Here is a 12,221-nt window from a genome sequence, read left to right as displayed (position 1 = left end):
CACTAAAAGCAGCAAACCCAGCCTTTCTGTGTGGAGTGTGCATGTTCTCCCTGTGCTTGCGTGGGTTTTCTCCAGGTACTCTGGTTTCCTCCCACAGTCCAAAAACATGTATGTCAGGTTGATTGGTGACTCTAAATTGCCCATAGGAGTGAGTGTGAGTGTGTGAGGTTGTTTGTCTCTATGTGGCCTGTGATGGACTGGTGACCTGTCCAGGGTGTACCCCTGCCTTTCACCCAAAGAGAGCTGGGATAGGCTCCAGCAGATCCCTGTGACCCTGGTTAAGGAATAAGCAGGTATAGAAAATGGATGGATGGATGGATATCAATATTTTGTATCAAAAAATTTAAAGAATACAAACATCCAACAGCCAGCAACATCCAGAATCCAAGCTTTTCTCCAGTCAACCATCAGCTACCACAGTGTGAAAGCAGAGAACAGTGATATGAATAAATAATGACTGGTTGCTAAATGATTGAAAAAAAAAAAAATCAAAGAGGTGACATTACATATAGTAGCTCACATAAATAACATTTTACATTCAGATAAGAGAATTTCCACAGCTCAAACTCTACCAGGACAATACAGCCATGTATCGCACACCTATTTGTAGTTTTCTCTTGTTAAATCCCATTGGTTGGCTTTTAATGTGAAACATATGTGCAGGGAATATCGAGTATCACTGGTGATAGCTTGTAACAGCAGTCAAATGATTCCAAAACTCATCTGACAACTTTAAAATTTCTATCAGAGCAATGTAATTGTGCAATACAAAATAAACAATAATAATATTAATAATAAAAAAGACATTTCTTCACAGTCACAAAATTTAATGTAACTTTAATTCAGCAGGGTCAGCACAGGTTGGTCAGTCCACATTCTAAATGCCCATTCACTCTAAACCCAAAGTTATGCCTGAACAGTATAAATACTTCACCACATTGTTGATGCATATTTTACTGTTTTTGCAATCTACATTCCTTTTTACATTGCCTGTTCAAAGTGGGAGTTTGGAGGCATGTGTCTTAGTGATGCCCTCTGCAATCCACTGGGAGCACTGGGATAACATTCATTTGTTGGTTTAGTGTAAGTAAACCATCATAATGAGGGGTCAGTTTATTAGGATTAATATTGGTTTGTGTTTCTGTGCTGCTGTCAGCCACTGTATGATCTGTACAGACACCATTTTGCCTTTGCTGTGATTGGTTGTTCTGGTTTTTGCAGTTTTTTGCTACACAGAGATTCTTAACTTTAGCATCCTGTCACCTTGATTTGTGCCACCTACAGCAATTTTGCTACTTTTGGCACTCTGCTGTGTACTTGTACTTTGCTGTTGAAACAAGGCAATTTCCCCATTGTGGGACAAATAAAGGTTTTCTTATCTTAATGTATGTCTAGTTATGACTTCAGAGTTCATATGCAATTGTTCTTCTAAAAATTGCATTGCATTGGGGCAGAATACTTTGAAGTTGTGAAACACACACACACTGCATTCTTCTGTCCAGGAAAATGGCCAACCACACTGACATTGAAACATATCATCCTTATAGACAAGCTGTATGATGGTGCTGCTAAAAACAAGCCAACTCCATGAGGGTTGTATGTGTGTGTGTGCGTGTGTGTGTGTGTCTTGTGCAGAGACTACAGTGTGAGGTTGAGTAGGACCATGGAGGTATGCGTTGTTTATCCTATTGTTTGAAACAGATACAGGACAACAGAGTTATTAAATGCTGTATCAAGAGAAAGGTAGAGAAGTGGAAAATAACGTGCAGGAAAAGAGTATATAATGAGAAGGGAAGGATGACCAGAGAGAGAGGGAGCCCTGCCTTGCTGATTGTGAAGATAGTGCTTTGAGAGAATTTGGCAAGATATAGATAAGGAAAGAGAGTGGGCTTGATGAGGAAAAAGGGAATGAAAAAGAGGAGAAAGTGCTAGCAGCCAAGACAAATTCCTTCAGTGCTGATGAGAATGCTAATCTTCTTCACTCCCTCCTCCCTAATTTCATCCCACTCTTCTCTCTTCCATTCCTTCGAAATTTTGGACGGTGATGTGCTCATCTCAAGCCATGTCCAGCTGCAGCATGGATATGTCTCTTCTCTCAAGGGCCTGGCCTAGATTGGTGTGTGTGTGTTTGTGTGCTCAGTTGTGTATGTTTGCGTGAGTGTGCGTATGCATGTCCAAGAGAGAATCATGTGCATAAGTGTGCATTGTTTTTAGAAAGATTTGTGGCTCGTCAATAAGAATCTTTGATGGAATATTTCTGCTAGATCACAGCTCACCTACATACCTTGTCCTTGTACTGCCTTGTTGGGACCCCTATTTTGGTTAATGTACTAATAACGCTGGAAAACTGGGATGCATGAAACTCAGGCTTTACTGTTTTACGACTAGTGTTTAGCTTCTGATCGGTAGACTTGTACCCCAGGCTACCATGATCATGTAGTTATTCAGCTTCTGGACCGTTTAAGGAACGTAATGGGGTTTAACCAATTCTCAGTGGAGTCAGGACTATCCTTTCAAGGATAATTCACACACCAATCATCAAATTTTGCAAATGATTGTGTTGGACATCTTGTTACATTTTTGTGTGAATATTCTTTACAATAGATCAGTGTTTTTGTAAGATCCTACTCAAGTCCATATGCATAAATGTATTTGGGGCCACAAACATGTAAAACTTTGGTAGACGTTTTGGTAGAAGAATATCTTGAATTGAATATTTAATATAGTAAAGTTTTAATCACTGGTAGCTTAAATGCTTACTGTTATCAGCAAAGAAGCTTTATTTGGTGTAGATTGTGATGTTATGGCTGATACGTGATCCACTTAATCACATCATTAAAGATGCCAATATCAACCTGGAGGATCACATTTGAATATCCCTAAAATGACATATTTGAGGTTGAAGAATCATGCTTACAAAAAATGTAGCATATGCAGGGGGGTTATCATGTACAGTTAAAAAGCAGGCATATAACTGCTTTCAAGATGGCTTAACTGCCACTTAATCTTTAATGTTATAAGTTTCAGCCGTCGACTGTATGGGTTCAACATGTCTGATTTGCTGTTGACTGTAACTGATTGATATGCTTTGGTAACCCTAATACAACTTTAAAAATGTTTTTAAAAGTCTCATAAATTACCACTTTAATAAACCAAGAAGAAAGAATATTTTTAGTTTATGGAAGCCCTCTGAGTTAATCATGAAAATTTTATATCAAGGCCATCTCCCCTGATCTTCCTTTACTGCCCCCCATTCTCTGCCATTCCTTTCATTTTTCTCTTCTTCTCCCTGCTTTGTTCACTCTTTTTTTTTTATCCTTTCTGTTTTTCTTTCTCAGCCTCCCTTCCTCCTGCTCTATCAGCCCCTCTCTCCCTCTGTCCTCTCTAGCTGAAATAATGAGAGTGTACCAGGGAGCTGTATGGTGACGGGGCGATCGATGATCCTTGCTCCAACAGGCAGAGTTGGGGGTAGGGATGTGGAAATAGGAAAAGAAAGATGGAGATATAAATCTGCAGATAGTCAGTCAGAAAGCAGAGGAAAATAGAGCAGTATAATGCTCTGTGTTAGAATTGTTAGATGCACTATAGTTTAAGTGTAAGATAATTTCCATAGCCAGCATGCTGAATTAATTAGTTTCCAAGTAAAGTGGCCTGATGAAGTGATATGCTTTGTAATTCCAAGACCTTAAAGTGTTTTGACTTTGATTAATATTTCCTTTATTGTTGCTCTGTGAAATATACATAGCAGGTTTGATAAATATCCATTGACAAGCATGTCGTCTTGTTTTAAAAGCCTTAGATGTTGCAGTTTAACCTGACTGCCTTTCAGCAAAACTGCTTTAATTTTTGTATCCAGTGACATCTTGTCAGTTAAATGTTTTTCTGCTGAAAAACTGACGACATTGCAATAGATTTAAATGAGTTTCTACCAGCCTAGACTGATTCAGATTTCAGTTCTGATCAGTCATAAATGCTTCATCAGAATCTAAACGGTCACTCTGATTGTACAGTTGATCCATAAGTTACTCTGAGAAATCCAGTTTATAGATCCCCACCATGGGACCACGGAGAAGTGGGTTCAATGGGGTCTGCTGGCTGAGCAGTAAGGTGCAGAGAAGACAGGTGCATGATGTTGTCAGTCTCCACACTAGCAGGTTCTTAATGTAGAGGTCCTTTCAGAAATATACTTGCTTATAGAGAGTAAAATGAGAACAGAACACACTAATCCACAGTTTGGAGGGAACTACAGGCAGGAGAGAGTGGCTGTATGTATAAAGAGGGTGCATTCATTTGTTAGAGCATTTATTTAAAGTTACAAGTTGATTGCAGATTCTTGAAAAAACTTTAATAAAACTACTAGGATTGGTGGTATCCTTGCATTTCTGATTAAATGTAATTTTTGAATTTGACATTATTCAGTCCCATCACTGTGTACTTTCTGTGTAGTACAGATAATTTAAAACTACAAGGATTGCTAACATGCTACCAAGTTGCCTGTTGGAGAGAAATTTCTGTTCACCTGATGAATAACAATTCATACTATTCTTTTAGCTCCAGTTTGCTCCAAAGCCTTTACATACATATTGTGGCTGGTTAGCTACCTTGCTTCTATTGGAAATAACAGACATGTTTGAGATGGCCACAGCTGTACACATTGTTTAGGCTTCTGTCCATTAGGAAACTACTGTTTTGTGCTGGAGAGGTTTATCAGATGTTTAAGCTAAAAAAAAAAATTGCTGCTTGCTACTGAAAAAGGGGCTGATGGGAGCAGAATTTGTGCCCCAGTAAACCAAAACAATGAGCTATAAGAGGCTGAATAGAAGGAAGAGAAAAAATGTGTTGATTAATGCAACTTTGAGTTGGAGTTCTTAGAACAACTAAGCTAGACTCAAGACTCAAATAACATTTTGAACTAGACCTTTAAGGTACGGTATGTAGAACTAAGCTGCTAGTGTTAGTGAACATGTTTCAGCACAAATCTGGAATTGGTGTGCCAGCAAATATCCAAAAAGTTACTACTGAGTCATACTGAAAGACTGTAATCATGAGTGTGGCCTGTAGAGAAAAGGCGTTCTAATAAAGCTATATTATGATGATGCAATGCACAGGACTAGCTGCACCTGTCACAGATATTCACTTGCTCATATTCTTGCTCAAAGATGTTAATGAAGGTGATGTTCTCCTCTGCAGGTCTCTAGCACTGCCTCACTGGAGGGCAAAGGTCAGCTGAAGTTCACTTCAGGCAAGTGGTGCCCCCATCACAACTGCAGCCAGCTTGCCACAGCAAATGACACCGCCATACGAGGCTGGGACCTTCGCACTATGAGGTGAGTGCTTCTTGCTGAGGCAGCTCTGTATAATATTCTAATTCATTCTGCATACATATAGATTTTCTCTTTTTTAGATATGTGTTTTTTGTGAAAGTGCTTATAATGATTTTCAAAATGGGAAATATTTAATGGAAAGACATGTCTTTATTGTTTTTTCAATTGATTTTGATTGACCATTCTGTGGAAAACGAAAGTACAGATTCTTCTGCTGATTACACATTTGCTCAATAACACTGTTGATCCATAACATAAGCCGCCTGATGATTGTTATAGCGACGTCATTTCTGCACGACATTCAACAGCAGCACTAGGGGATTACGTTTCGTTTGATTTGTCTAAAGCTCAAATTTCTTCATCACGTAGGCAACCACGACCTTGGTGTTAGGCAATTTGTGTGATTTTTTTTTTTTTTTTTTTTTTTCCCTGTGCCAAAGCTGTTTACTCTAGTAAAAACAACTTTAAAAAATGGCAGTTGCTGGTGCCACAGTAGTTTTTTTGACAAATCAACGGAAACATGTCACTCATGGTTCCTATTGCACTGGAAAAGTACCTACTTCAGAAGCAGTGTTAATTTCGTTGACAAAAACAAGACGAAAATGTGAGTGAGGGACGTTTTTGAAAAAGATCCAATCAGACTTAATCTTGTAAGACGCACACGCACATTTGAAAAGTAACTGAACCACATGAGTACACAACATCATCGTGCATACATTGGGTGTCTGTTTAACTGTAATGAAATGGCAACAGCTGGGAGAAAACAAAGAGAAGATATATGGCGTCAATTTCATGTTTGATGTCAAGACAAACGAGACCTTGTGTAAACCGTGTGGAGCAGAAATCGCTGGTAAAAACAAGTGATTCCATGATTCAGGTAATGTTTTCAAGTCATACAGTATTTGCAATGGCATTACTGCCAAATACAGTTTTTCTTTTAAATATTTTGGAGTTGTACTTTTGCTTTAAAAATGATCATATGCAAGTTATAAACAATGCATATCTAAATTTTGGTCTTTTATGAAAAGGCCACATTCCATATATTTAATGAAACTTGTTTTTATTTAATTTTAAGTTATTTTGTATATTACAATAGTTTTAACTAAATTACTTAAATTAAACCCAATATTTTAGTCAACTACATCTACAGTAGATGTAGTTGACTAAAATCTTATGCTATTTAGTTGACTAAATGCTGTCAAAATTAACACTGTTCAGAAGGAGCTAAAAATGTCCCCAAAAACGGTGTTCTAAGAACCATTACAATTGTCTGTTCCTGCAATGCAGGCGATAATGGCTAAAAATAAAAAAAATATTACAAGTCCACTTCATGTTTTCCACACTATTGATGTCGAACCTCTTTTAGCAATGAGCTCCTCCATTTCAACACTCCCTATATAGTGCCCTCTTCAGGGAGTACGCAATTTTGTAGTGGTCTCTGAATTGCTAGTAACTGAAAAGTAGCTAGTTCCCTCAAAATTTCCCACAATGCATTGTAAAAAGTAATGAGCAGCGACGGGCAGAATAGACTGTTATGCATTGTGTGGATGAAAAAATGGCAGAAACGCCTGAAAGTTATAAATGTAGATTCAAGATTGTAGCTGAAAATTATAAAGAGATGGTTAAGTTATACCTTTTAAGAAAACATTTGGGATGAGATAAATTAATTTTTACCACTAAATTATTAAAAAAATTATCATTTGAGTTTGAAACAGGAAGTGGTCTACATGCTGCGGCGGCCCATGCTACATCATTTTCGGCGACAGAAAAAGAAGTAGTGGGTGAGTGTCTGAAACTGTTAGCTAATTGAGTGCACTATGTAGTGACTGAGGGGTTAGCGACTAGGATGGACATTTAGACACAGCACATGTGAGCTCTACACTTGCACATGCGCTTGCAGCTGCAAGTGCATTGCACACGAAATTACGTTATAGGAATTGGCATTTATTGGCTTTATCGTGAAGTGGCAAATCAACCATGTGGATTTGTTCTTGTGATATATCACGTGCGATAAGATATTGCCCATCCTTAGCGGACACACTGAACTTCCTCGAAGGGTTCTAAGAACCATGAAAAGGTTTCTCCGGCCCGAAAGCTCCTTAAGCATTAAGGCAGTTTTTGTACATGGCAAATGTTCACATGCACCTGACCTAAAACCAGTTTAATGTTGTACAACACCTGGTATTTTCTGAGAGCCATTTAAATTAAACTTTCAAGATATGTCAGTGCAGAGAACAAATTTGATTTGACTCATTATTGAAAACTTTAGAAGAGTTATAGCATAAGTTTTCTCCCACACCTGAACTGCATATGTGTTGCACTTGCATCCAGTCACTGCATAGCTTGGTGACATTTGCATATTATGTAATTGCAATTTTGCACTATGATCCCTATGCAAGATTTTCTTTCTAAACTAATTTTTTATATTTCCATAAATATGGCAAATTTAGTGGTGATGGCTGCTAATGATGCTAATAATACAATCTCACAAATATGCACCTCTTCAACTCGGAACACATTGCCTGAGAAAAGGAGTTTTTGGACAGGAATATGAAAATTACAATGCTTGGTCAGATTCTTCGTATTATTCATTTTATTATTCAAATATGCTTATTAAAACAGTAGTTATGGTAAATTTAGATTTCTGTTTCAATTATACAGTTTTATAAGTCCTTGGTAGCAAAACTGTTGAGGAAATTAAACCTCTGATGCATTTGCAAGTTGTGAGTTATATTGTTAACTAAAGACCAACAAAGCAAAAGGACCAAATGAGATCATCCCCAGAATACTTAAGGTGTGTGCTGGACAGATTGCAGAGGTTTTTCAGCAACTCTTCAACCTCTCTCTGAGGCTCAAAAAGGTGCATAAGTTATGGAAAAAGTTCTCTGATGACTCTTCAATCATTGGATGCATCAATAATGATAACGATGAGGAATACATTTGTTGATTGGTGTAACAACAACGATCTAAAGCTCAATATTATGAAAACTAGAGAACTGGTGGTGGACTTTAGGAGGAGCAGGAAGACCCCAGTCCCTGTCTCCATACTTGGAGAGGAAGTAGAGATTGTGGACTCCTACAAATAACTTGGAGTCCACATTAACAACAAACTGGACTGGTCAAACAATACAGATGCCCTCTTCAAGAAAGGACAGATCAGACTGTTCTTCCTCAGGAGACTCTGTTCCTTTGGCGTGTGCAACAAGCTACTGAAGATGTTCTATCAGTCTGTAGTAACGAGTGCACTGTTCTTTGCAGTTGTGTGCTGGGGAGGTGGCATCAAGGCTGGTGAGGCCAACAGACTAAACAAGTTGATCAGGAAGGAAAAATCTGTTTGTTGGACTGGAACTGGACAGTCTGGAGGCTGTGGCAGAGAGGAGGATGGTGGACAAAATCAACTCTATACTGGACAATCCTGCCCACCCACTTCACGAGGAACTGTGGCGAATGGGAAATTCATTCAGCCACAGACTAATTCCTCCTAAAGCCAAGACTGAGAGATTCAGGAAGTCTTTTGTGTCCATGACCATAAGACTCTATAATTCCACAATATAAACAATAACACACACAAACCCCCAAAAATAAAAAATTACTTTATTACTTTTCTACATACATTAATTACTTTATTAATTGATGTTAATTGATATAATTTAAATAATGTTAAATTTAATAACTTTAAATTAGCATAACTGCTGTAACAATTGAATTTCCCCTTGGGCATTAATATAGTACTTCTTCTTCTAACAGAAAAAAGTTGTTAAAGAGAACGTTCGTATTTATCAATGTGAGATGCTAAAAAGCGGGTATCATATTGGTACCAGTGGGGAAAAAAGAAAACAGGGCTGCGGTCAAATCGCACAAATTCCTTGATAAAAGCTATGCATTTATGGTGATTTCATGCCTACGTTGTGTACCTGAATTTTTTACAATTTATATTTAAGTTGTTTTGCTAGGTTGTCTGTCTGCATAATGTTCTGTGTGGGAACGCAAGGAGTACAGTGGTAATGTGGGAATCTCAAAATTCTCTTGTCTTGTTATGACACATTTTGTTTTCAGTCATGTGGTTGTTCACAAATATCATGGAATGTGTTTCTCCTCAACACATAAGGTGGGAAGCAAAGCAACGCTAACGTCTGTGCTTGACATGGAACATGTGTACTACTACACATTAACTTTGTAACTGCAGGTTATCAGTCCACCTTGCAAACTTTGGCTCTATGTGTGTGCGTGTGTGTGTGTTTTGCCAGTGTTTCCTGTGTTACTGAAACACGTGACAAGTGCTTTGAGGATGTGTGTATGTGTGGGCTTCTGCTAGAAGAATAATATTCACCTCGCTATCGATTGCCATGATAACAGCAAAGTGCCGGAGAGACTGAGAGGGATGCAGGGTGAGAGGGAGAGAGATAGAGAGAGGTTGAGAGAATTTATTTTGTTTTGTACAAGATGCATATAATAGGCTGAGATTAGATAGTTGAATCATTGATATCAGCCTCCATCAGCTCCATAAAAATTAAAGAGTTCCTGCACACTCTTTTGGCCATTTTCCTCCCGCTGTACTATTTTGAAAGATGCAACAGATTTGGCCGTTGGCACAAAGGAAAGGAGGGGGTGGCAGCAGAGGGCTTGTTAGCAGAGACCTCATCTCTGATCAGAATGTACTGAAAACACACCATTATTTTATGAAGGGACACCAGCAGCCAGTAGATGGAGCACCATGCTATGACTTTTACAGTAAAATCAAAATTGTCCAATGTGCAGTGACTTTATGCTGTTTCCTCACCTTTAATATCTTAACATTCCCTTTTCTATCTTGTTTCTCCTTCCTGTAAGTAGTTTTAGACTTAAAGTATTTCTTGTTCAGCTTATCCAAGTTTTTATTGAAGCTGTTGTTTACACTAAGTTATCTGACCCTAAGACTCAATGTTTAAATGGTTTGACTTTTCCATAGATATCTAAATATTCTGCCTGACAGATTACAGATTGTTGATTGCTTTTGGATCTTGGCTAGTATTTAAAATAAAAATCCACAAAATGGGGTTAACTGTTTTGTGCCCGTTCCAGCATTTTTTTACAGGATCAATACATGTGAATCAGTATTGGTTAAATGCTGTACATTGTAACAATTCACAACAATACATCGGATTCTTATCATTTGAAATATGACTCCAAATGGAGTTGGATTACATCTGATAGAATTTCATAGCACATCATTATGTGATTAAGCTAATGATATGTGGTAGGGAGCACATTGATGTTTGTAAGTATAAACAATTAATGTATTTGTAAAGAGAGTATAAATTCCTTTTCACGTGGCTGTTTTCCCTACTGCTTGGAATATTTATTTGCCTGTGTATTTAGAGTGGCTGTATCAAAACAAATATGTCCAAAAAAGTCATATTGCATGATAGGAAATTCATAACAGGCCGACTGTTTTCTGATACATTATAGTTCAAATTCAAATGAAAAGAAAAAAATAGATAAATCATTAAATAGTTAATTTCTCTAAAATCCATAAAATAATAAAATAGAGCAATTAACTGAATTAATCTCTGTAGCTTTCTTTACTTCTTCAGTCCAAGATTTTGGACTTAAACAGCATCAAGGACACTGTGTTTTTATATATGTGTGAATGTGTGAATTTATGTGTGCACATCTGTGCACAAGTGTGAAGTGATTGTGAGTGAAACCCCTTGTGTGAATGAGCAGCAAGTAACTTGCATGTGACAATAGATTGTGTGCTTGACTGTTTGCTATGTGAGCCTTCTGCTTTTTTGTGTGTGGTAGTGTGTGCTCATGCCTGTACATGAAAGCAGCGTGTGTGTGTGTGTGTGTGTGTGTGTGTGTGTGTGTGTGTGTGTGTGTGTGTGCGTGCGTGCGTGCGTGCGTGTGTGTCCAGTTGGTGTGGCAGTTGTGTAATGGCAGCCTCACACCACGCTCCAATGCTTCCTCAGATGACCTCTAAGGTGTCCCCTCACACCCACAGATATGCAGAAAAAGCACACATAAAGACACAGCAAACACTCTGCAGTTCTCACCACACCCCACCCCAGATTCCTGCGTCAGTCAGTCTGTCAGCCCAAACACAGCTATCCCTCTCAGAAATAAGGAAGGGAAGGACAGCCCAGCAGGAACAGCCATCTCTGGTTAGTTATCTAACACCCTCGAGAGGGGCATAGTATGTACAGCAGCCCATCTCTGAGATACAGTGCTTTAAAAAATACAAAGATAACACTGCTTATAAAACATATATGGATCCTGTTCTAGTTTGTACTGATGTAATATGCAGCATTATGTAAATTATGGAATACTCTGCTCCAATATTGGGTACAGAAAGCTGTGTTTAATGGAAAATTCTGACACATATTCACTTTTTCGCAGCTGTCTTTTTCAGTGTACCTTTGCTCTTACATTATTCAGGGACTAATCCCTGTTGTACAAGGTTGCTGTTGTGATTTTTAGGCAAGGTCTTTTTCATTAATGTGCTTCTGAAAGGGCCTTTTTTTTACTTATGCCATAGGCCATCAAAATGGTGCTTGTCAGAATTTTGAAGCATTCCCTTAATGAACGAAATGTGCAAAAAGTGTACATTTTTTATAAAGAATAAGTTGGCTGTTACAAATAAGTTTATCTCACAATATTAAATAAATTCCTGACAGCCACGTCTATATCTCATCTGAGTTTGCCTCTTTTTCACTAGCTTGCATGTTGTAGAGGATTACTTTTCATATTCTAAGACAAGTCTCCACCCATTACAGCAGTTGCTGTAAAAGTGATTTTTTTCCCCCAACTTTCAGTCTCTCCTGTCTAAAAACTATAGCATTCACTCTCCTGCTGTTACAGACACATTTAAGCTAACTGCAACACCGCTGTCTTGTTCATGGGCTAACAATTTTGCAC

General features: G+C 38.1%; 1 protein-coding gene across 1 annotated transcript in view; it reads left to right on the top strand.

The window, feature by feature from the left end:
• eipr1 (EARP complex and GARP complex interacting protein 1) overlaps nt 1-12,221 on the top strand; it is a 78,792-nt gene that overhangs the window by 46,145 nt on the left and 20,426 nt on the right. The window contains exon 6 of the mRNA XM_026307030.1: nt 5,191-5,327. Coding sequence (XP_026162815.1) covers nt 5,191-5,327 — 137 coding nt within the window. The remainder of the gene's footprint in view (nt 1-5,190; nt 5,328-12,221) is intronic.

This window comes from Mastacembelus armatus, chromosome 22 (genome assembly GCF_900324485.2).
Source record: "Mastacembelus armatus chromosome 22, fMasArm1.2, whole genome shotgun sequence".
NCBI classification, from domain to species: Eukaryota; Metazoa; Chordata; class Actinopteri; order Synbranchiformes; family Mastacembelidae; genus Mastacembelus; species Mastacembelus armatus.
Note: the sequence above shows the minus strand (reverse complement) of the source record. Positions and strands in the feature narration are given on the sequence as shown.